At 37.1% G+C, this 25,118-nt stretch overlaps 4 protein-coding genes across 5 annotated transcripts; 1 reads left to right on the forward strand and 3 right to left on the reverse strand.

The window, feature by feature from the left end:
* Nucleotides 1-11,017: 11,017 nt before the first annotated feature.
* LOC112791442 (protein RTF1 homolog) lies at nucleotides 11,018-14,085 on the reverse strand. 2 transcript variants are annotated; one of them, XM_025834283.2, is made up of 2 exons: nucleotides 13,627-14,085; nucleotides 11,018-13,255 (listed from the first exon to the last, which is right to left on the reverse strand). In XM_025834283.2, the coding sequence occupies exon 2, from the start codon at nucleotides 13,224-13,226 to the stop codon at nucleotides 11,274-11,276; it is 1,953 nt and encodes a 650-aa protein (XP_025690068.1). In that variant the 5' UTR covers nucleotides 13,227-13,255; nucleotides 13,627-14,085; the 3' UTR covers nucleotides 11,018-11,273. The 2 variants fall into 2 exon arrangements, with proteins under 2 accessions (XP_025690068.1, XP_025690070.1); XM_025834285.3 differs by having other exon boundaries at nucleotides 13,526-13,990.
* Nucleotides 14,086-14,504: 419 nt separating this feature from the next.
* On the reverse strand, nucleotides 14,505-18,877 carry LOC112791443 (phosphatidylinositol N-acetylglucosaminyltransferase subunit A). The gene is made up of 8 exons (XM_025834286.3): nucleotides 18,614-18,877; nucleotides 17,448-18,020; nucleotides 16,113-16,267; nucleotides 15,699-15,789; nucleotides 15,444-15,560; nucleotides 15,259-15,362; nucleotides 14,883-14,973; nucleotides 14,505-14,789 (listed from the first exon to the last, which is right to left on the reverse strand). Exons 1-8 carry the CDS (start codon nucleotides 18,821-18,823, stop codon nucleotides 14,697-14,699), a joined length of 1,434 nt encoding a protein of 477 aa, XP_025690071.1. The 5' UTR covers nucleotides 18,824-18,877; the 3' UTR covers nucleotides 14,505-14,696.
* A 166-nt stretch (nucleotides 18,878-19,043) lies between these two features.
* LOC112791444 (epoxide hydrolase 2) lies at nucleotides 19,044-21,327 on the forward strand. Its single transcript, XM_025834287.3, has 5 exons — nucleotides 19,044-19,388; nucleotides 19,490-19,695; nucleotides 20,185-20,352; nucleotides 20,448-20,683; nucleotides 20,804-21,327. The coding sequence occupies exons 1-5, from the start codon at nucleotides 19,319-19,321 to the stop codon at nucleotides 21,051-21,053; spliced, it is 930 nt and encodes a 309-aa protein (XP_025690072.1). The 5' UTR covers nucleotides 19,044-19,318; the 3' UTR covers nucleotides 21,054-21,327.
* Nucleotides 21,328-21,972: 645 nt separating this feature from the next.
* LOC112791445 (cytochrome P450 736A117) lies at nucleotides 21,973-25,118 on the reverse strand. Its single transcript, XM_025834288.3, has 3 exons — nucleotides 24,755-25,118; nucleotides 23,675-24,186; nucleotides 21,973-22,831 (listed from the first exon to the last, which is right to left on the reverse strand). Exons 1-3 carry the CDS (start codon nucleotides 25,110-25,112, stop codon nucleotides 22,226-22,228), a joined length of 1,476 nt encoding a protein of 491 aa, XP_025690073.1. The 5' UTR covers nucleotides 25,113-25,118; the 3' UTR covers nucleotides 21,973-22,225.

The raw sequence follows: 25,118 nt of genomic DNA on the forward strand, positions 1-25,118 counted from the left end.
CCTTACTCCAAGGGTCACCAAAGTAATGCTTCACCCTATGTCCATTGACTGTGAATGTTTGTTTTGAGGCTTCATCAAGCAATTCAACATAGCCATGAGGTGATACTTTGGTGATGGTGTATGGACCAGTCCATCTAGACCTCAGCTTCCCAGGGAAGATCTTCAATCTTGAATTGAATAATAACACCTTTTGGCCTGGTTCAAATGCTCTTTGAGAGATCCTCTTATCATGCCATCTCTTTGCTCTCTCCTTGTATATTTTGGCATTGTCATATGCTTCCAATCTGAACTCCTCAAGCTCATTGAGTTGTAGCAACCTCTTCTCTCCTGCTGCTTGAGCATCTAGATTTAGAAGTTTGGTGGCCCAGAAAGCCTTATGTTCAAGCTCTACAGGGAGGTGGCATGCCTTTCCATACACCAATTGAAATGGAGATTTTCCTATGGGTGTCTTGAAGGCTGTCCTATATGCCCAAAGTGCATCATCCAGCTTCCTAACCCAATCCTTTCTTGTTGTTCCCACAGTTTTCTCCAAGATCCTTTTTAGCTCTCTGTTGGCAAGTTCAGCTTGTCCATTGGTTTGTGGGTGATATGGGGTAGCTACTTTGTGTGTAACACCATACTTGTGGAGTAAGGAATTGAGTTGCTTGTTGCAAAAGTGGCTTCCCCCATCACTTATAAGCCCTTTGGGTACTCCAAATCTTGTGAAGATGTTCTTCTTGAGGAATTGCAAGACCACGTTGGTATCACATGTGGTGGTGGCTATTGCTTCTACCCATTTGGAGACATACTCTACTGCTACTAGGATGTATTTGAACGTGTAGGATGGAGGAAAAGGTCCCATGAAATCTATTCCCCACAAATCAAAGAGTTCCACTTCCAAAATGAACTTTTGGGGCATCTCATTTTTCTTTGACAAACCCCCTGTTCTTTGGCATTCATTGCATTGGCTCACAAACTCCCTAGCATCCTTGAAGATTGAAGGCCAATAGAAACCACTTTGAAGGACCTTTGCAGCAGTTCTTTCAGCCCCAAAATGACCACCATAGCTAGAGTTGTGACAATGCCATAGTATGTCCTTCATCTCACCTTCTGGCACACATCTTCTTATCATTCCATCTGGGCATCTTTTGAACAAGAATGGTTCGTCCCAAAAGAAGAACCTAGCCTCATGCAACAGCTTCTTAACTTGTTGTCTTGTGTACTCTTGTGGAATGATTCTTCCTGCCTTGTAGTTGGCCATGTCTGCAAACCATGGGACATGTTGAATGTGCAAGAGATGTTCATCTGGAAACTCTTCATTTATTGATGGAAGGTTGTCTTGGCATTCATCTTGTGGCACCCTTGATAAGTGATCAGCAACTTGATTTTCACTGCCCTTTCTATCTTTGATCTCAATATCAAACTCTTGTAAGAGTAGCACCCATCTGATTAGCCTTGGTTTGGCATCCTGTTTTGACATAAGATACTTAATGGCAGCATGGTCAGTATACACTAAGACTTTAGATCCAATCAAATATTGTCTAAACTTATCAAAGGCATACACCACGGCTAGTAACTCTTTCTCTGTTGTGGTGTAGTTTCTTTGAGTTTCATTCAATACCTTACTTGCATAGTAGATAACATGAAGCCTCTTTTCCTTCCTCTGCCCCAACACAACACCAATTGCAAGGTTGCTTGCATCACACATGAGTTCAAAGGGTAGTCCCCAAGTTGGGGGTGTGATGATTGGTGCTGTGGTGAGCTTAGCCTTTAGAGTTTCAAAAGCATGTTTACATTCATCATCAAAGATAAAAGGATTGTCTACCACCAGCAAATTGCTTAGTGGCTTTGCTATTTTTGAAAAATCTTTGATGAATCTCCTATAAAATCCAGCATGCCCCAAGAAACTCCTAACGGCTTTCACACTAGTTGGCAAAGGAAGTTTTTCTATAATTTCTACTTTTGCCTTGTCAACCTCTATACCTTTTCTTGAAATTTTATGACCAAGAACAATGCCTTCGGGTACCATGAAATGGCATTTCTCCCAATTCAAAACTAAGTTTGTTTCTTGGCATCTTTTCAAGACTAAGGTAAGATGGTGCAAGCAAGTATTGAAGGAATCACCAAAAACAGAGAAATCATCCATAAAGACCTCAATGAATTTTTCTACCATGTCTGAGAAGATTGATAGCATGCATCTTTGAAAGGTAGCTGGGGCATTGCAAAGTCCAAATGGCATTCTCCTATATGCAAAAACTCCAAAGGGACAAGTGAAGGATGTCTTCTCTTGATCCATGGGGTCAACCACAATCTGGTTATACCCAGAATATCCATCAAGAAAACAATAATAAGCATGGCCAGCCAACCTTTCAAGCATCTGATCAATGAAAGGTAGAGGGAAGTGATCCTTCCGTGTGGCATCATTCAGCCTCCTATAGTCGATGCACATCCTCCATCCTGTCACTGTTCGTGTTGGAATAAGCTCATTCTTCTCATTAACAATGACAGTCATGCCTCCTTTCTTAGGTACTACTTGCACTGGACTAACCCATGGGCTGTCAGATATAGGGTAGATGATCCCAGCCTTGCACAACTTCAGAACTTCCTTTTGAACAACCTCCTTCATTGTGGGATTCAATCTTCTTTGAGGTTGTACCACCGGTTTGGAACCCTCCTCTAAGAGTATCTTGTGCATGCATACAGCAGGACTTATGCCTTTCAAGTCATCAATGGTCCAACCCAATGCTTCTTTGTGAGCTCTCAAAACCACAAGGAGCTTTTCTTCTTCCTCTTCATTCAATGTGGAGTTGATGATCACTAGGAAGCTATCCTTCTCACCAAGAAATGCATATTTAAGATGAGGGGGTAGTGGTTTCAACTCTTGTTGTGGTGCCTCTTCTTTGGTAGCTTCACTTGGTTCCTTTGATGCTTTCAACGTGTTTTCTTCTTGTCCCTTGATGCTATGGACTTCCTCTTGTTTCATTTGATGGTTTGTGTCAAGCACTTCTTCAACCAAAGAATCTACTACATCAACCCTCATGCAACTTTCTTTCTCGACAGGGTGTTGTATTGCTTTGAAGACATTTATGGTCATTTGCTCATCATGCACTCTAAAGATCATCTCTCCCTTTTCCACATCAATGATTGTTCTAGCTGTAGCCAAAAAGGGTCTACCAAGAATGACTGAATTATTTCCCTCTTCATCCATGTCTAGGACCACAAAATCAGCTGGGAATATGAAGTTTCCCACCTTCACCAAGAGGTTCTCAACTACTCCATTTGGTACTTTGATGGATCTGTCAGCAAGTTGAAGTGACATCCTTGTGGGTTTGAGCTCTTCAATCATCATTTTCTTCATCATGGTAAGTGGCATTAAGTTAATGCTTGCTCCCAGGTCACAAAGTGATTTGTCAACAGCCATGCTCCCAATCGTGCAAGGTATGAGAAAGCTGCCAGGGTCTTTGAGTTTTGGAGGTAACCCTTGTTGAATGATGGCACTACACTCTTGATTGAGAATCACGGTTTCTTTTTCTTGCCAACTTCTCTTCTTGGTGATCAATTCCTTAAGAAACTTTGCATATAATGGCATTTGTTCTAGAGCCTCTGCCAATGGGATGTTGATTTCAAGTTTCTTGAAGATCTCTAAGAACCTTGGGAATTGTTGGTCTTTTGCTCCTTTGTGTATCCTAGTTGGGTATGGAAGCTTGGGTACATAAGCTTTCACTCCTTCATTTTTGTTTTCTTTTTGTGAATTCATACCCTCCTTGCCATCACGGTTGCCTCCTTGACTTGGTGGATTGCCTTGTGGCTTGACAACCTCCTTGCTTTTGTTAGATGTTGAAGCCTTTTCTTCATCTTGCCTCTCCACTGTGTCTTGCTCTTTGGGTTTTGTTGCTTCTTTATTTGAACTTTCACCAACTACCTTGCCACTCCTTAACTGCAGAGCCTTACATTCTTCTCTTGGGTTGGGTATTGTGTCACTTGGAAGAACATTGGTTGGTCTCTCGGCTTGTTTGGCTAGCTGTCCCACTTGTCTCTCAATGTTCTTCATGATGACCTCATGTTCCTTGTGTCCCTTAGCTAAGGCTTGAGTGGTTTGAGCAAGTGCTTGCAAGGTAGCTTCAAGACTTGCAATTCTAGTCTCATGATGGTCAATTGGGGGTATGATGGGGGGTGATTGTTGTTGGAAGTTGTAGCTATGATTCACTAAACCCTTTTCATTAGGGGGAGGAGCTCTGTTGGTTGGAATGAATTGGTGAACCCATCTTCTCTTTCTCAATTTTAGTGGTTGATCTAAAGAGGGAACTCTTGTTCTTCAAAGATTCAACCACCATCGAGAGAGGGGTTAATCTATATGAATTATGTGGTGAATTTGATGAATGAGCCACATAATTCAGTTTAGAGTTCATCCTCTCATGATTTCCTCAATCAACATACCTTGGTTAGTATGTGAGATGTAACTCTCCTTGGTTGAGATTTTGGAAATTGTGTGGCTGGATTAAAATTGATCTTCATCTCTTCTCATGAACAATTAGATCACGAGAGTGGCAATTGGCTATGTTGAGAGAGATTGAATCACCAAGAGATTGGGATTCAATCATCCATTTGCCATGGATCTATACCCATGATTGAGAAGGATTTGACTAACATCAATTCATGAAAACTAACATCTCTAATCCCTAATGATCCTCTCTATCATTAACTCTCATTTCTCTTGCTCTAGCTATTTGATTACCCAATTCCCAATCCCTTTCTACATTCTGTCTATTTACTACTCTTGTTATTTACATTCTGTTCATCTACTTCTTGCCATTTACTTTTATGCTCTTTAAATTTCTGCACCCTTTAATTTCTTGCCATTTACCTTTGATGTTATTTAAGTTTCTTGCAATTTAAGTTTCCGTCATTTACTTGCACTTCATTTCTTTATTCTAGTTCTTTACATTCTTTGCCATTTAAATTCTTGCAATTATGTTTAAAAATCAAAATGCTCATGAAATCAAAATTATGTTTGCATGACTAAATCTACCATTTAACTAAAGTTGCTTAATCTACCAATCCTCGTGGGATCGACCTCACTCTTAGTGAGTCTTACTACTTGATACGACCCGGTATACTTGCCGGTTGTACGTGAAATTCTTAATTTTTACGTATCAAGTTTTTGGCGCCGTTGCCGGGGATTGGAAAAGATTGACAATGATTAAGTGAATGGTAGTTTAGATTAAGCATTTTCTTTGTTTTTGCTTTGTACAGTTCTTTTAATTTTTTTTTATTTTCTTTTTGACATTAAGGTGTTTGTGTTATTGCCTCACTAAGAAATTCTCATCTGAGACATGTATTTTAATTGCTTTGTGATTGTGTTCTACAAAACTTAAATGGAGTTTATCTCATCTTTTGATCAAACAAACTTTCTGGGATATCACCCACCACCACCAATCTCTAATGGTGGCTGGGAGTATCGCCAAGAACTTGAGGTGATAAAAGAACATGATACGTAAAAATAATTGATACGTAAAAATTAAGAATTTCACGTACAACCGGCAAGTATACCGGGTCGTATCAAGTAGTAAGACTCACTAAGAGTGAGGTCGATCCCACGAGGATTGGTAGATTAAGCAACTTTAGTTAAATGGTAGATTTAGTCAAGCAAACATAATTTTGATTTCATGAGCATTTTGATTTTTAAACATAATTGCAAGAATTTAAATGGCAAAGAATGTAAAGAACTAGAATAAAGAAATGAAGTGCAAGTAAATGACGGAAACTTAAATTGCAAGAAACTTAAATAACATCAAAGGTAAATGGCAAGAAATTAAAGGGTGCAGAAATTTAAAGAGCATAAAAGTAAATGGCAAGAAGTAGATGAACAAAATGTAAATAACAAGAGTAGTAAATAGACAGAATGTAGAAAGGGATTGGGAATTGGGTAATCAAATAGCTAGAGCAAGAGAAATGAGAGTTAATGATAGAGAGGATCATTAGGGATTAGAGATGTTAGTTTTCATGAATTGATGTTAGTCAAATCCTTCTCAATCATGGGTATAGATCCATGGCAAATGGATGATTGAATCCCAATCTCTTGGTGATTCAATCTCTCTCAACATAGCCAATTGCCACTCTCGTGATCTAATTGTTCATGAGAAGAGATGAAGATCAATTTTAATCCAGCCACACAATTTCCAAAATCTCAACCAAGGAGAGTTACATCTCACATACTAACCAAGGTATGTTGATTGAGGAAATCATGAGAGGATGAACTCTAAACTGAATTATGTGGCTCATTCATCAAATTCACCACATAATTCATATAGATTAACCCCTCTCTCGATGGTGGTTGAATCTTTGAAGAACAAGAGTTCCCTCTTTAGATCAACCACTAAAATTGAGAAAGAGAAGATGGGTTCACCAATTCATTCCAACCAACAGAGCTCCTCCCCCTAATGAAAAGGGTTTAGTGAATCATAGCTCCAATTTCAACAACAATTGCCATCAATCAAGGTTAAACTAAATTGCAAAGAAAGATGAAGAAGAAGAGGTAAATGCTTGAAGATTAAGAAAATGAAGAAGAGAGGTTCCAAGATGAACCAAGAGTAGCTCTCTGCGTCTTCTCTCGGAAGTACCCAACAAAACTCCTCTTGAAGCATCACATTTCTCACATAACCGAAACACTCAATCTCCTTCACCATCATTTTCTAAGTCACCGTGCTTACCTCATATCTCTCATTCACAATCATTTTCCTTGTGCTTGAGGACAAGCATTCAACTAAGTTTGGTGTTGTTAGCCTGCGTTGTCCTCAAAAACGCCCCTCATCTCTAGGCTGGCAACGTGCTCGAGGCTCCAAATTAGCTCTCTAAGATTGCTTGGGTGGGCGTTGGCAACTTGGTTCTAGAGTTGGCAACGCCAACCTTGCTTCCAGGGCCAAGTTTGCTTGCTTGTGGCTTGTGTGTGGCGTTGGCAACTTGGTTCTAGAGTTGGCAACGCCAACCTTGCTTCCAGGGTTGCCAAGCTTGCTTGGTATGATTGTGTGTGGCGTTGGCAACGCCAATCCCAAGTTGGCAACGCCAACTTCTTGCCTTGGTTGCCTCCAGGGCTAAGCTTGCCTTGTGTTGTGGAGTTGGCAACGCCAATCCTAAGTTGGCAACGCCAACTTCTTGCCTTGGTTGCCTCCAGGGCCAAGCTTGCCTTGTGTTGTGGAGTTGGCAACGCCAATCCCAAGTTGGCAACGCCAACTTCTTGCCTTGGTTGCCTCCAGGGCCAAGCTTGCCTTGTGTTGTGGAGTTGGCAACTCCAATCCCAAGTTGGCAACGCCAACTTCTTGCCCAGCTTGCATCATTCTTGCTTCCATGCTTCCTTGTTTCATCACCTATCATCAACAAGGGAAATAGCTTCAAAGTCTTACCAATTCAAGCAATAAATTTCATGAGATTCATTCATACTCATTCATATATGCATTCCTTAAATCATTTGCATGAATTTGGCTAGAATTAACATGTTCCTTGATATCATCATGCATGGAAACAAAACTCATAAAAGGACTTGTTTATTAAGAGAAAATGAGTGAATTTAAGCTAAAACTAACTGAACTAACTAACTAATAAAGCAAATATGCACTTGCATCATCTTGCTAATAATATGCGACCTGACATATCATTCGCGATGAATTTACTAGCAAGATATCGTTCCTCTCCAACCAGAAGACATTGGAGTGGAATCAAACATATCTTTCGATATCTTCATGGAACGGTTGATATGAGATTGTTTTATCCCTATGGATCCAAGTCACAATTAGTTAGCTATGCAGATGCTGGATATTTGTCTGATCCACATAAAAAGAGATCTCAAACAGGATACCTATTCACATATGGTGGTACAGCTATATCATGGAGGTCCACGAAACAGACGATTGCAACAACATCCTCTAATCATGCTGAAATACTAGCAATACATAAAGTTAGTCGCGAGTGTTTTTAGCTGAGGAGTGTGATCCAATATATTTTGTCATCATGTGGACTGATTGATCAGAAGATAGCTCCAACTGTCCTGTTTAAAGATAATACAGCATGTATTGCTCAACTTAAAGGCGGATATATCAAAGGTGATAGAACAAAGCATATTTCTCTCAAATTCTTCTTCACTCATGATCTTCAAAATCAAGGAACAATTGATGTCCAATAGATCCGCTCAAGTGATAATCTGGCAGATTTATTCACAAAGTCACTCCCAAAATCTTCTTTTGAAAGATTGGTAAATCAGATTGGGATGCGCTGATTTCGAGATATAAAATAATGTCGGCAAGAGGGGAAGACTGTACTCTTTTTTCCTTGGTCAGGTTTTTTTCCATTGAGTTTTTCTTGACAAGGTTTTTAATGAGGCAGTCCCTATCATTAAAGGATATTGTACTCTTTTTCCTTCACTAAGGTTTTTTCCCACTGGGTTTTTCTTTAGCAAGGTTTTAACGAGGCAATAATCCTAAATGGACATCCAAGGGGGAGTGTTGTGATAAGATTGAATAGGTGGATGTCCATTCTCAAGAGAGATTGAATTTAATGAATGTTAAAAATGTTACCTTTTGTATGCCTATAAATAGGAAGCTAATCCTCAGGCAATATACACACAACATCAATAACAATAATCTTCTCTCTCTATTATCTATATACTCTATTATCTATATACGAAACTTTTTTCTCTCTCTTTCTTTCATACGCTACTATATATATATATATATATATATATATATATATATATATATATATATATATATATAAGAATCATCTCTTTTATAATAGTAATTGTAGTGAATATTACTACTAGAGATATCTAATTATATTTCATATTTTATATTTGTTATCTCTTTCTTATTTATTTATTTAGTTATTTTATAACAAATTAAACTTAGTTGTAAAAAAATTTAAATGTGTAATGAGACTGTTTTTAAATAAATTTAAAAATAATATATGCTATTATTTATTGAAGTAAATAATTATTTTAAATATTTTATATAATTAAAAATTACATTGAAAATATTTTTTAAATTATTATTTATTTTTAATATCGATAGATATTATTATGTTTTTATCCAAAACAATGAGACATACTGTATATTTTATATATGTTATATTCTTATATTTCAAAAAAGATTGAAAGTATTCTATACTTATATTTTATAATTTATAAGATGCACTCAAGCCGAAGTCGTCAATTTTAATTTAGTCCAATTATATTAGTTAAATTATTAATATAGTTGAGGTCAATGCAATATAAATAGTAAATGAGAAGAAATAGAAGGAAACAAATCTTTGTAAATTAATAATGTCACTCAAATGAAATTATTTATTCGCATATTAAAATATATTAAAATATTTAAAAATATTCACACGTGACGTCTTGTGCTTAATTAGACTTAGTCCCATATTAGGCATTGTCTCCATGATTTCTTTAATTTTTCTCTTATTACATTCTTTTAGATTAGGAGCCCAACCCTTCTATAAACACTGCTTACGGTTTTATCATTTTCATCACATCATATCAGATATCCTATAACACGGTCTCTTACATCAAGAGATAGAAAAGAAGTCCATTATTGAAACTAAAACATGAAGGGGCATATGAGGGCAATGCAATCTTTGCATGTGTTTTTGCTTATGATTATCGTTATTGTAGAAGGACAGGTTCATTCTGCTGAACCTTGTTACAATGAATGTGTAAAAGAATGTGAAGCGAATCCGTACGGGCAAGATTTCTGTCAAGAAAAATGTTGTCCTCCTCATTCTTCCTTTGAAAAATGCACCCGTAATTGTGTACATATCTCACATGGTATACTTTCATACTCCCATAAACACTTCTACATGTATTTATACTTCTAGAAGCACTCTTGGAATACATTTGTTTACAAAAACTAATTATTGATTCTGTTGATAATATAATGATTCGATCTTGTAGATAAATTCCGTCCAATAAAATAAGATATAACTTTTTAAGGTCTAATTATGTTTTTTTATGTTACAGGTGGAGTTTATGGGAAGAGATCATGGGATCTTTGCCAGAAAAAGTGCAAGACACTGCTCAACTTGTAATAGATCATTGGTGGAATGTATTCCTCAATATGTGACTCAAATAAAATCTTTCAAATAAAATATATTTTTAAATATATATTTTCCATTCAGAGCGTTAGTTATTATTATTATTATTATAGTTATCCTTATAAGCATATACTTTTTATGCCTCGATAACATCTATTCATGGAATATGTGTAAACTCTCAACTTTGAATTATATTTGCAAGCAGAAATAGTGACATATGCAAATCAATTACCGGATTCAACTTGCCAATAAACGACACTAATCTAATCCTAACTTAACAACCGTAACCAACACATCTAAGCTGGAGTATTTGTAGAGAGAAGATTGGGCTATTAAATTTGTACTCAAATAACTATTTTTGTAATTATTAGTTGTGATCAAATTAGCATTAGTAAATAAACAATTTAATCTTGTTGGAATAAAGTTTGTTCCTTTCTCCAGAGATGCGATTCTGTTGTTTGGTCCATTGCAAGGGACATCGCTGTTTAGTCTGTATGCATGACCAAACTCTATCCGTATACTCATCATATTGATATTTCATTATTTGAGTAATGTTTATTATAAGAGAAGATAAATTATATTCATTTTTATCCCTAATATTAGACCTCATTTTAGTTTGGATTCATGTATAAAATACCCAGATACGATCAATTAAGAGTTCATATTTGTATTGTATTAAATAATTTTGTTTTCTGCATGTTTTAGAAAGGTTAAAAGTAGTGCTATATGTTTCTATACTGTTTTGGAAGTGCTACTTACTTAGAGTCTTCTTTTAATTTTTGTTTTATAAAGGTAGCATTCCAAATAATTTAGGTATGAATTGAACTCTATATATTTTGTATCAGTATGAGATCAAATATACTGATGTAGTTACTATATATTTGCATTGCCGCGAGTGCATCCTGCAACCACAATATCCTAAGCAAGAAAACTGAGAGTAAGAAAATTTAAAAGATGGTTAACATTCAACAAACATATTTATTATTTTAAATTAACACTTTCTCACAAAACCTGATTTTTCTGTGCAATTCATCATTTAATGTGTCTATCTTTAACTAGAATTATCAAATTTCGTTTAGGCACTTTCATGTGAAGTTCAAATAAAATGGTAAAGGCACAGCATTATTGGAGTCAATACAAACCATCCATGGCTTTATGGCACCGTGGAACTTACCTCACTGGCATAATACTTAAAAGGGAAGGAGCAGCAAATGTCAAAGAAGTCCTCTCCTCCTTTTGTAATCGCTCACCGTCAGTGTTAGCGCATGCCTCCGGCCGTCATTTTCCAAGACTCGAAATCCAACGGTAGCTTCAATTCTTTGTTTTCTTGCCATGAATCCTGCCTGAGCTCCTTGAGCTCCACCAAACTTTTGAAGCAATGCTAAAGAGATTGGAAGCTCAAAATTGTGCAGCACATTCGATGAAGTCCCTTGATCCACCGGAGCACTTGTGTCCACCAACTTCCCTGCATCAGCAGCCGCTTCCAAGGCTGCAGCAGTAGCCACCATGCCCGCTGCTCCATTGCTACCTGCACCAGCCACTACGCCATTGGCACTATCATTTCCAGCCTCAGCCTTTTCGCCAGGTTTCGAAGCGTAGTAGTTCCTTGATCTAGTCCATCTCCTTGAGAACGGATCATAGCCTGCCTCCCCTGCTCTCAATCCTGTATTCACCGGCTTCAACTCGGAAGCATTCTTAAAATTCTCAAACCTGTTTTTTCTGTTCATCTCAGCCAGCCTCAGAGCCTTGGTATCCTTCACCTTTGATTTCCTGGATGCCTCTAATTCTTGCAGCCTTTTCTTGATCCTCTCCACTTCCGTTTCATCATTCTTACTTTGTGCTATTTCCATTTCCCTCCTCAGCCGGTCCTTCTCCGCCGCAACATTCAGTGGTCTTGCTGTGGCTGATTTTTTCTCCTGTAACATTTGCTTCACAGTAGCAGCTGAGTAGACAAATGTGAGGGCCTTTTGTATGGCTTGTTTTTTGTCCAAGATATCTTGTTTCGTTGGCATCCGGCCACCGCTTCGATCAACTTCCTTAACCCACTGTTTGAACTCCTCTTCAAGCGGACCAGAGTCACTAACCATAGCCATTTGCCACCTAGCAGCTGAACTTTCGTTCCCCCAAACAACATTCAAATACTTGTGAGTAATTTTGTTCTCCAATTTATAGTGTCTATCTGGTTCTGAAGCATCGACATTTTTCACCATGCAGAGCCTGTAGATAGGTCCAGTTTTTGATCTACCAATTCCAACTCTTACAAAGCAACCAACTATTAACTCCTCAAAGAAAGGCTCCATGAACCATCTTGCAAGTTTCGACCTGCGAATAGTTATTTCCTTTATATCCTGAAATGATAGCCCATCGGAACCTGCCAACGCCCTATCATCATCACTGTCACCGATTCCTCCATCACCAGTTGAACCTTCATCATCACTGTGAGACCTACTTTCGCTATCACTATGGCTTGAACTGCTGAGACTTGCTGCAGTGAAAGCTTTGCGCTTTGGTGGAGTAAAATGCTGGGAGCCTGAAACTCTTGATGCCTCCCTCAATCTGCGGTGAGCTTCTGGATCTTGCTGCTTCAATCTCTTAGCACGCAATTCATTCAATGCATCATTCTTGGCTGCCCTGTCAGCAGATCTGGCTGCTGCTCGCATTCGCGACGACGACAACGGTGGAGATTGCTTTCTAGGAACTGTTATCTTTCCTTTAATATCACGCTTGGATGCTATCTTCCCCAATAAATTCTTGTCATCCTTTTTGGTGGCTCTATCTGACAAGATCATCTCTCTTTGAAGTTCAGTCATCTCAGAAAGCTTGCGTCTATCATCTTCATCCTTGTAGAGATCATCACCAATGTTGGATTCATCACTGCTTTCGCCCGGGCGATCACTGTGACCATCATCATCTTGTTCTTCTTGACTTCCCATATCTTCCTCTCTTTCTGCTGGATCCAATCTCTTCTTCAGAGGAACTTGTGATGCAGAGGGCTTTCTGTTGCCATAATTAAGCTCATCATCAGAATCATCTTCCCTCGAATCACTCCCTCCATCCGAATAAGAACCCTCTTGCGCCCTCCTCGACGATGGCAGAGAATGTCGGTTTCTCCCTGCATTACCAGTTCTTCCTGCAGCCTCCAATAGCAAATTTTCTAAATCCGCCATAATTTCACCAATCCAACTTCAAATGTATCCTGTATACATCACAAATTGTCTTTAACACAATCTAATTCCGCAGCTCAAACAAAATCATAGACAATACCCAGCTATCATAAGCAATAAATGCAGATGAAAAAACATCATAAACAAAATCAATAAGCATAAGCATAGAACTGTTCCCTGGTCTAAATTTTGTAAAGCAAATTCATTTCTTTCCTACTTCCTACAACAGTCAAATCATACACTCATCAAAAACATTCATGAGGAAGCTGCAAAATAATCAAATCCAGAAATCAAAGTCAAACCAGGGTTAGAGAGAGAGAAGCAGCAAGATCTGGGTAGGTACTGGAATCAATAATTTTCTCTTTTTTTTTTTTCGAATGAGTTGATAGATCAAGAAGCTTACTAGTAAGGAAGGATGCTAGGTGAGGCGAATTTGATACCAACTTTGGGGGTATGCAAGATGATGAAGTCAGCTCCAGAGTCAAAATTGAGGACTAGTAGCGTTGTTTGATTGATGATTGATGACAGTTAAAGGAAGATTACAAAGTTTGGGATCATGTGTTGTTACAATTGTTGTAATTATAATAATTAATAAGGAAACTTACTAGGAAGGAAAAACTATAATAATTCCATTAAAAGCAGAGAGACAGAGAAAGAGAGTAGAGATAACAAAAGCTATTGGTTATGGCATCTGACGAGGAAACTACTATAGATTCTTCTATGCCAATAAATTTACCGCATCATATTTGACTATACATTTCATATATATAAATTCACTCTCTTACTTTCGTTCGGGGTTGGAAGCTTTCTCTCTAAGCGCCTCATTTCTTTTTTCTTTCTTACTTGTATCCTTTTTTTTTGGGAGTCCATCTCAAGTAAAACTGTGAAAGAGTGCTTTTTTAGTTTTTTTTTTTTTTTTTTTCAAAATTATTTCGAATCCGCGACCTCTAGATGAGTATAGAGAAACTATGCCATTTGAGTTATAGCTAGTTGGAGAATGCTTTTTTAGTTTGGTTAAAGTAAAATTTGATGATGAATAATTCTCTCTTAAAATATTTACTACTGTATTAAATTGTAGGAAAATGATGAAAGAAAAAAAATATATATATATATAATTAACGTATTAAAATGTGAGTAAAGAAAATGAATCTCTTTTTAATCTTCTTTTATTTTAAGTCACCAAAACAAAAAATCTTCTTTTATTTTAAGAATATTAAAAGTTTCTCAAATTTGTTAACAATGAAGGCCACTGAATAAGCAATAAGGCAATAACAAAATCTCTTTCTACACGAAATAGTTTGCTTTGATGAAAGTTTGTAGCAAAAAACATTGATTACTCCATTGATGTTTCCAATTCCAATAACCGTTCTAAGTTGCTAACATTTTTTCCTTTAACTATTCTTCTGATAGCTGAATTCAGATTAGTCAACAAACAAAAGCTAAAGGATTCAACAAAATGATGTACCACGCTCCTCATAATCTGTCATTTTCTTTTTTCCCGCAAGATCTATCCATCATATTTGTATGGAAAATAACATCTGGAACCACCTCAATATCATCTGCTGGCTAATAATGATTAAAAATAAAAAATAAAAAGGTAAAGCAAAAATAAATTGAATAAGGAGCATATGTTTGACATAGCAAATAACACTAGCCTACCTGCCATAGTTCTAGCAGATGCCATAGCAAAAAACTCAAGATCATAACCAAGCAAAAGAGCTTCCCTGCCCATGCTCCACATGAGAGGTGTCTAAAACAATACAGACAATCAACATTCAGCAGTCACTTGAAGTAACATTTGTGTCTTTAAGCTCCAAATTAATAAAGCAGAAAATCTATTAATGATGATGATACTCAAATGAAGATTCCAAAATACCTTGATTTAGTATAGCTAACTTATGTTACAAGCAAATGAAAGAATTTTGTGCTCAAGTGATGATTAGGAAAATCACAACATTAAACTGAATGGATAAGGGAGTTCCTTTTACAACTATGTTGCCATTAAAGTTGAATTGAATCCTATGAAATTGTGTACCTTGAGAGATGCTCTAGGAGATCTTGATGGGGGCATTTTAAGGCACGACTGTATACAATTTCAGTCCTTCTCGCAACGTCGTGCCAGTTGTAGAGTTCCTTCATCTACAAGGGCAAAAAAGAGTTACTAGTTTCTCACTGAAAGCATTAGACGAGGCTGCTTAAAATTTTGAACTTCCATCTTACTCGATTGTGCATGACTTGCGGATCAATTTTTGGCAGCATAATTATCGCCTTTTGGATTGCACGCACCATATCAGTGGGATTAGGTTCTGCCAAAACAATCATGTCATCCGGTAATACCTATATGAATCAACATCAACCTTCAAATTACATGATGGAATTTTAAAGTTGTTGAATTGGTCTAAAAAAATAAAAAATAGAAGTTCATAAGAAAACTTAACGCCAAACAGGTATAGAAAGAATATTTATGATACCAACCTCAGGAACACCTCCCACACGTGTGCTAACTGTTAACAATCCACAACTAGCAGCCTCCAATATCGCGATACAAAAAGCTTCGGTTAAGGAACTGTGTTCAGCAGAGTTTCAAACACAGAAAACATAGCAGCCACTTAATATGATTCAAAACTGAGTTAGTAACTTAATATATAAAAGCTTCAACCTCTTAAAATGACTCAATTGAACCCTTTGCTTTTAGGCAAAAATTTATGGAAGATTTTATTTTATTTTTTTTACATCCTGTCAAATAAAGTGAATGTTGTGCAGTTAACTACCAACAACAGCTAACATAAATTTAGAAAATATGACCAGTCATTACAACTTAAGACAGAAGTCGAACTATATATTCATCAACTGAAGAACTTAAGGAAAATGGAATTTAGGAAGCTATACCTGTTTAAGAAGATATGCCCTGATATTAGAACAGAACGGACTTGCGTATGTGGTACAGCTCCCAACATTTCAACTCGATCTTGAAGAGAATGATGTTCTCTCATCTCTTCCAATAGCACACGCTTAGGTCCATCACCTCCAATAATGAAACGAACCTTCAAATGCATATATAAGTTAGGCCGTTGAAAGTCTACAACCAACTACAAATCTATATAATTTCTAACCCACTGCAGCACCTGAATACATTGCTGATACATTATTTATACAGACTCTGAATATGGAACCAATAAAACAGTAACACTAATGGATTCCGAATCACCAATAATCACTTCAATAACTGGTGTAAACACGATGTCAGAAGGATAAAAAAATAGTGTCTTGTCAAGTCTCTGGATGAGGGAATCTTTTTTTCTTCTTAACATGAAACAACAACAACAAAGCCTTGTCCCACTAAGTGGGGTCGGCTACATGAATCAAACGACGCCATTGTGCTCTGTCATGTATTATGTCTACAGAGAGACCGTTTACATGTAGATCTCGTTTGACCACCTCATGGATGGTCTTCTTAGGTCTTCCTCTGCCTTTCGCCCTTTGTCCATCTTCCATCTCATCCACCCTCCTGACTGGATGTTCTATCGGTCTTCTTCTCACATGTCCAAACCACCTGAGACGCGATTCAACCATCTTTTCCACAATGGGTGCTACTCCAACTCTCTCCCTTATATCTTCATTCCTTATTTTATCCAATCGCGTGTGACCACTCATCCATCTCAACATCTTCATCTCTGCCACGCTCAGCTTATGTTCGTGCTCTCCTTTAGCCGCCCAACACTCCGTACCATACAGCATAGCCGGTCTTATAGCGGTGCGATAGAATTTACCTTTAAGTTTTAAAGGCACTTTTTTGTCGCATATAAAACCAGATGCACTCCGCCATTTTGACCAACCTGCTTGGATCCTATGATTTACATCATGTTCAATCTCTCCATTATCCTATGATTTACAATCTTCTTAACATGAAAGATTGTAAGAATATACTAGAAAAAAAATTACTTCTTAGCATCAATATCTATACTCTTAGAATTTATTTCAGAAATATTGAAAACATATGCTCTCTCTAATGTTGATGCCATTTGTTTGTAAAAATCAGGAGAAGAAAAATGAGCAACTATTACATCACAGGAAGCACCAAAAGGAAAAAGTAACAACACTGTCAAAGAAGGGGGCCTTAGCTAAATAGTGGCATCAACTCCATATTAGACATAACTCTTGATCCGAATTTCCTAAACTGAGTTATGCAAGACAGACAAATAAACAGTCTTTTTATCAACTCACATTAGGACATAGCCGGCACAGTTCTGGAATGACTTCAACAAGCAAATCCGCACCCTTCCGGTAAACTAATCGACTGATAACAACAATAACAACCTCTGATCTGCTGGGAGGTTCAAATGCCGGTTTGAACATTTCGGTGTCAACAGCATTAGGTATTACAAAAACCTTATCTGCTGACAAACCTGACCTCAAGACAGTGTTCTCCTTGCTTGTATGGGAAACACATATAGCTTGACTCACATCTGCCAAGGTAAACTGCAACACCTTGTTCATGTGGATGCTTCCGGCATCACTAAAACCATTCAGCGAATGATCCGTAAACACAACCTTGTATCCCATGATTCTCGAATTCAGAAGGGCGTGATGAGAAAGTGTTGAAAAGGTTTGATGTCCATGAACTATAGTAATTCTCTCCCGAATAAGAATTGTTCTTATAATTGGCAGCATCCCTAACAAGGTGGGAAATGTGCTTTGATTAAAGAATGGTTTCCATGGAATGTAATAGACTTTTAGACCACCAGTCATATATCTAACCCCAGAGCGGTTTCCATAGGCATGAGTTACAACCACCACCTGAATATTCATATACATGTTTTTCAGTTCAAAATATATGAAATTACACACAGAACAATCATTTCTCAGATAGGAGAGTATGTGAAACTCTTGCATGCTCTTGGAAAAAACAATTACAATCATTCATTTCATTCAAAATAATTAGAAGTTATGTGAAAAATCAAGAATGGTGACTGATTACTCAATCTTCATGCGAAAATGATAGTTGATGAGAATAGTCAGATGATCATATTCACTCAACTGTTATAATAGCTTTTCAATATCTAAATTATCAGTTCCACATGAAACATCGCCACCAAGAATGATCTAATTGCTTTCAAAAACACATATTAAATATCCTTGAAAATAATATAATTTCTATCCTACTACATTCTAAGTGTTTTGCACGAGCAACAATAAGTGTATTTATTTTGCATGGTAGGCTAGCCAACTCACACCTCCAACATTATTAAATTAGGCGTTCGTGCATACATCGGTAACTCGGTAAGTGTCACTCAAGCATTTCTATATGAAAATCTATGCAAACGCTACCCTAAGTATAAATTGAAAGAGGTAAAGATAACATTTTTGATATAAAGGTGTGACCGGACGACCTTGTGGCCTAACTCGAGCAAGCATTGTGAGAGGTAGTAAACGTGATTCTCGACTCCACCAACGTTGGGATAGAAAAAATCCGACACCATCATGATTCGATGCCTTTGATGATCACCCATCTCAAGATTTAAGATACCACAGGAGCTGCACCACAGAAGCACGGAAAATGAAACCAAAACGAAATGGTGAAAGAGCAGAATGGTGAACATTGAACAATATTAAGAGGGTCCAAGCTGCGAAGAAATGAAAGCGAACGGTGTACAGTGTACTACTCCTACTACTACTGATAGTGACACGTGTCAGAATCAGCAGCAGAGAGTGAGAGAGGCAAACACGGAAGCGTAACACACTGTAGTCTCTCTCCGCGTCAATCCACTCTGCATTAATATTTGGTTTACATATTTAAACAGACAGAGAGAAAGAGAGAGAACGTTGTTTAGCACTGTATCAATTAATTTTTATTGTATTATCCTAATAATTCATTAAATTAAATATGCTGCCTAATGCAGTAATGCTGTTGACACAGAAATAAAAATTTCAAAATTAACACAAAAAAAAAACTTTATAGTAGCGATCAAGAGAGTCAGTGATTGATTAGAATAAGAGGTGTTACGTTTCCAAGTAGAGAGTGTAGCGTTGACCGTTGAATTAAGCTGACTTGTTAAGAAACGAACAGAGCAGAAGAGAGAGTGTGAGCGAAAGTCATGGATGAAATCCAGCAAAAGTTCATCAAAGTTGACGGTCTCAACCTCCACATCGCTGAAATCGGAACAGGTCATAATCCACTGTACTCACATGCATGCCGTTTTCTTATGCTTCTGATTTCTTAACCCCTTCCCCTTCTTCAAACTCTCTCTCTGGTTTCTTATTTTCAGGTCAAAACGTCGTCGTATTCCTGCACGGGTTCCCTGAGATATGGTACTCGTGGCGCCACCAGATGATTGCCCTCGCCAATGCGGGTTTCAGAGCCATCGCCCCTGATTTCAGAGGCTACGGTCTCTCCGATCCCTCGCCAAACGCCACCTTCTCTCATCTTCTCACTGACCTCCTTGCAATTCTTGATTCTCTTGCTATTCCCAAGGTACACCATTTTCTCTCCTGCTTTTTTAAGTTTCATATATATAATGCATCGTGATCTTAGTGCAAAGAACACTTTTCTTGATGAATATCGCAATGGAAACTTGCATAACTGATTATGAAATTTACTTGAAGTTGAAATAACACCATTGGACTTCGATTCGAGTGTTTATCCCACCATGAAGTATGAAAGTGTAGCATTTCCCTATTATATAATAACTAGGGCCTGTCAAAGCCGCAATTTTATTGGTTATTTTTTATATAACACAACAAATACAATAGAATTATAGCTCTTAAGCAAATCAATGATTCAGAGTCTCAAATGTGATGTTGATCTTTGATGCCTTCACTGGCTCACTCTGTTCTGTTGCAATGTTATTTGCCACATAGAAGGAATAAGCTTTAATTTAATACCCTAGCTGATTTGACCATATGCTTAATTAATCTGTTGCCTAATTGATTCAACTCCTCAATCTCAATGTACCTATATAAGGTTTTTCTTGTTGGGAAAGATTTTGGAGGCCGTCCTGCATATTTGTTTTCCATTTTACACCCCGAAAGGGTGCTGGGAGTTATCACATTGGGAGTTCCTTATGTTCCACCAGGCCCGTTACATTTCTCTAAGCTCCTTCCTGAAGGTTTCTACATTTCGAGATGGCAGGTAACCTCAAATTCCTTTGATTCTCATCCATAATTGCAGTCTTGCCAATGAAATAATAATAATAGTAATCATGCCTTTGTTTCTGCCTATATCAGGAACCAGGGAGGGCTGAGGCCGATTTCGGACGCTTTGATGCAAAGACTGTTGTGCGGAAGATTTACACCCTCTTTTCAAGAAGTGAAATACCAATAGCTCAAGAAAACCAGGAGATCTTGGATTTGGTTGATTCATCTACTCCTCTTCCCCCTTGGTTCACAGAGGAAGATCTTGCAACATATGGGGCCTTGTATGAGAAATCTGGATTCCAAACTGCGTTGAAGGTTCCATATAGGTGCTGCTATTATTAACCTTCATTGCTTTTTTATTTCTTTTATTTTAGTTTTGTTCAATGAAATAGCCTATCAGATTGAGTTCTTATTCATTGTGGATTTGTTTGCATTTTGTGTCGTAGGTCCCTTGGTGAAAAAATTAACTTGCCATCAGAAGCTATAGTCAAAGTTCCAGCACTTCTGATAATGGGTGGGAAGGACTATACTCTGAAGTTTCCGGGGATTGAGGATTTGACAAAGGCTGAAAAGGCGAAAGAGCTTGTGCCGAATCAGGAGATAACATTCATCCCTGAGGGGACACATTTTGTTCAAGAACAATTCCCTGCAGAAATCAATCAGCTTATCCTTGCCTTCCTTGCCAAGCACACTTGATCTTGGGAAGTTAGTCATGAATGGTGTATGAAGAGTTTAATCTTCAAAATAATTTCAGGGCATCCTCAAAAATATTGGCGTAACAATCGTGTCCCTTGTTAATGCATTAGTATTTAAAGAAAAACTTCTTGTTCAATAATATGGCTCTATAAATATTAGTAGTTTAGTACAAGTTCAAAAACTATACCCCTGTAAAGTATTGCGATTTGGCTAATTAGAGTATCATTTTGGTTAACATTTGAATTAAATTTGATGAATTCAAAAATAATATTTTTCATATCTTTTCATTGATTTATAGCTATGAACATACTGCTTTGTAGTCAATGAATTATAACTCAAATAGCATAGTCTCTCCATATTCACCTAAAAGATCGCGAGTTTGAGTTTCTCTATCTTTGATATAAAAAAAACACTGCTTTGTGATAACCCTGCACCTTACTTGTAGGTTATCAAATCAATTCGAGCAAATCCGATTTTAAATAAGACGGTGCTAGTTGGTATAGTGTGCGTCTCATAAAAAGCACTGCTTTGTGATAACCCTGCACTTTACTTGTAGGTTATCAAATCAATTCGAGCAAATCCGATTTTAAATAAGACGGTGCTAGTTGGTATAGTGTGCGTCTCATTAAATGTGAGTGCAACAGATATTACATTTTCTTGATAAGAAAAAATAAGAAAATAATTTCATTTAACATTGTACTTATCTCACTTTAAAATATCAATCAATTTAAAAATTTGATACATTCATAATTTAATATATTAAAATTTGCAATTAAATACAATGAATTATCAATACATTAAGCATACTACTTGTGATATATGTTCTAGAAGAGAGGAACTATATAACTTTATTCTCATTTTGTGAAATTTTAGAAGATTTGAAGTAATTCTGCAATATTCTATGGTAAGTAATACGCACAAAGAAATACAAATATAATCGACACATCATTTCTTTTTACATTAGATGCAGAAATCCTTATATAGGCAACCTCATACCAAGCCACACAATATACACACTCAAGATTCTAAACCCAAATTACCACTAACAGAATTATAATGGCCACTTTATCCATTATAACTTACGGACTTTTTTTAACTTATCTTTATCATTTACACATTGTTGCCCAAGATTTTCTTTCTCTCTTGTCATAACTTATTGAATTCAATTCAATTCATTCATAATAAGGGGTTGCTATAGCCAAGAGAGGTGATTTCAAATGCAGGGCTAGTCCATGAGTTTCAGACATGTCCACTTCCTTAGAAGCAGCAGACAAATCCCAATCAAAATGATGAACAAGGGTAGCCAGCACAATCTCATCAACAGCAGTGGCAAACTGCAGCCCAGGGCACCCTCTCCTCCCTGCACCAAAAGGAATAAACTGAAAATCACACCCTTTGAAATCCACCGAACTGTTTAAGAACCTCTCTGGCTTGAACTCAAGTGGCTGGTCCCAACACTTTGGGTCCGTTGCAACGGCCCATGCATTCACCAACACCTGTGTTCCAGCTTCAATGTCATACCCATTCAGCTTGATGCCTTTGGTGGATTCTCTAGGAACTAGAACTGGAAGTGAAGGGTGCAACCGAAGTGTTTCTTTGATCACAGCTTTCAAGTAGTTCATGTGAACCAAATCTTGTTCGGTTATGTTGCTTCTGTTTCCAACAACAGTTCTCACTTCATCTTGCAGTTTGTGCATAACCGCCGGCCGTTTTAACAGTTCCGCCATTGCCCATTCTAGCACAGTGTACGTAGTGTCCGTACCTGCCGCAAACATGTCCTGCATAAATAATTCACATTAAATATGTATTAATAATTTAAAATTTTACTTAATCAAAAGTTATAATAATTAACAATTATATTAACAAGTTTCAAGAAAATTGAAGTCAAAATTAATTAAGTTGGACGGCCATACTTGACATGCAGACCATGAAAATTAAATGATCCTCTTAAAAAGTGTGTGCTATTTAAAATATTGGGAGTAATTACTTAAATTGGTCTTTAAGTATTTTAAAATGGAACATTTTAGTCCCCAAAAATACTTGAATTAGTCAATAATCAATTCTATTCTTACTTGAAAGCTTCTAGGGTGGTTAAAGTATTTTTAAGGTCTTTAAAAGACCAGGATATGTTACAGAATTGTAAAAAATTTAGGGATCAGTCTGTAAATAGGCCAATTTAGCATTAGCCTCCATCATTGTTGATGTGGACCGAAAGACTGAAATATAACTGGAAAGGAAAACGTGCTTAATGGAGTCCTGGAAGAATTATGTTGATGCCGACAAACTATACATGTGCTTCTCATCCACTCATATATGCATTTGAATTATATTGATGCCTACCAGCATATTGTTGGTTAACTAACTTTGGCACTATCTATGGGAAACAACTTTAAGAGGAGGGTCACGGGTCGCATACTAGTAAGATACTAACAACCAAAAAAAAAAAACCTTTATTATATAATTAACAAAATTTAAGAGTATGATAATTAACAAGATATATGATAAGTATTCCTCATTTTGTAAAATAAATCTCAGTATCATTATTGTGAAAAATAATTTACTAAAGAATAACATACCAATTGCGTAAATGTTAATATATATCAAACTCAAATATTTCTTACCAGGAGTATTGCCTTCATTGTTATTGTGTCAAACTCAAATCCAACGGCGTTACTGGTGACATTATCAGTAAGTCCCTCTTGTTCTTTCCTTTTGCAAGAACCAACATGCTCCGCAATCACTTGATCCAAAAACTCATCGAGACGCTTGGCCACTCTTGATGCTCTTTTATAAGAACCATCAATCTTGTTCAACCAACTAAGCCATGGAATATAGTCCCCTATTGATATTGTACCCAACAACTCTCCAAACTCCAACAACAGCTCCTGAAACTTGTTGCACCCTTCTCCTCCTCCACGGTATCTCCTCCCTAGAGCAATTCTACACACTATGTCATTTGTAACACCGGAGAATATCTCAGACAAGTTTAACGGCACAGAAGAAGAAGCAAACTCTTTGATGGTTTCAACCATTCTTGCAGCTTCTTCTTCCCTAACACGACTGTACGATTGAACCCTTTTGTTGCTCAGAAGGTGCAACACGGCTAGGCTCCTCATCTGCCTCCAGTATTCACCTGCGTTACATAAAATACGAGAATAAGATATTTTAGAGGATAATAATTTTTAAAAAAATAGATATATATAGAAATTAGTCACTAAATATTTATATTTATGTGTTATTTTGTATAACTTTAATGTATACTTCATATTTATACCGGTGGTTGATTAGTGATTTTTTTTCTCCATATAATGATGATAATAATATTATTAATGATGATAATGATTATGAGTCGGTGGCAATGGCAATGGCGAAGAAGAGAATTGGAGAGAGAGAGGAGTATAAGTGTGGTGGCAGTGGCGAAAAAGGAAGAAAGGAGAAAGAAAGAGTTTCGGAGAATGAAAATAATTGAAGAGTTCAGTAGACTATGTCTCTATTACGAAGAGAGGTTACTTGACATATCAGCATTAATCTATTATCAATTGGTTTTAACTTTTAAGGGTTGGATAGATTGGACGAAAATAAATGAAATCAATTTATATTTTTATAATTGTTAAGAGAAGTTAATCAAATAAATAATTTACGACCAAAAAAGACTTTTACTTTTATAATTATTAGACATGAACTTAGATAGCCACACTTACCATAAGCAGAGTTAGCTATGTCTTTAGAATCGTACAAGAGTATGTCACTCATCTTACGCCGTGGTCTGTTGGAGAACACCAAGTCGTGCGTCTTCATCACCTCTTCCGCCATGTTGGCCGAAGACACCACTAGCACTGGAACGTTTCCGAAGTGAAGGAGCATCAAGGGACCATGTTTTTCAGCCAAGTCTTTGAGTGATCGGTGCGGGAACAAACTAATTTGGTGGAGATTACCGACTATGGGTAGCTTTGGAGGTGAAGGCGGTAAATTTTTATTTGTGGGTTTGGAATACTGCCATTTTATGATAAGTAGAATAATGAACAAAGATGGTAATACAATGATGGTGAACAAATTCATAGTAGA

This window comes from Arachis hypogaea, chromosome 3, assembly GCF_003086295.3.
Source record: "Arachis hypogaea cultivar Tifrunner chromosome 3, arahy.Tifrunner.gnm2.J5K5, whole genome shotgun sequence".
Classification (NCBI taxonomy): Eukaryota; Viridiplantae; Streptophyta; class Magnoliopsida; order Fabales; family Fabaceae; genus Arachis; species Arachis hypogaea.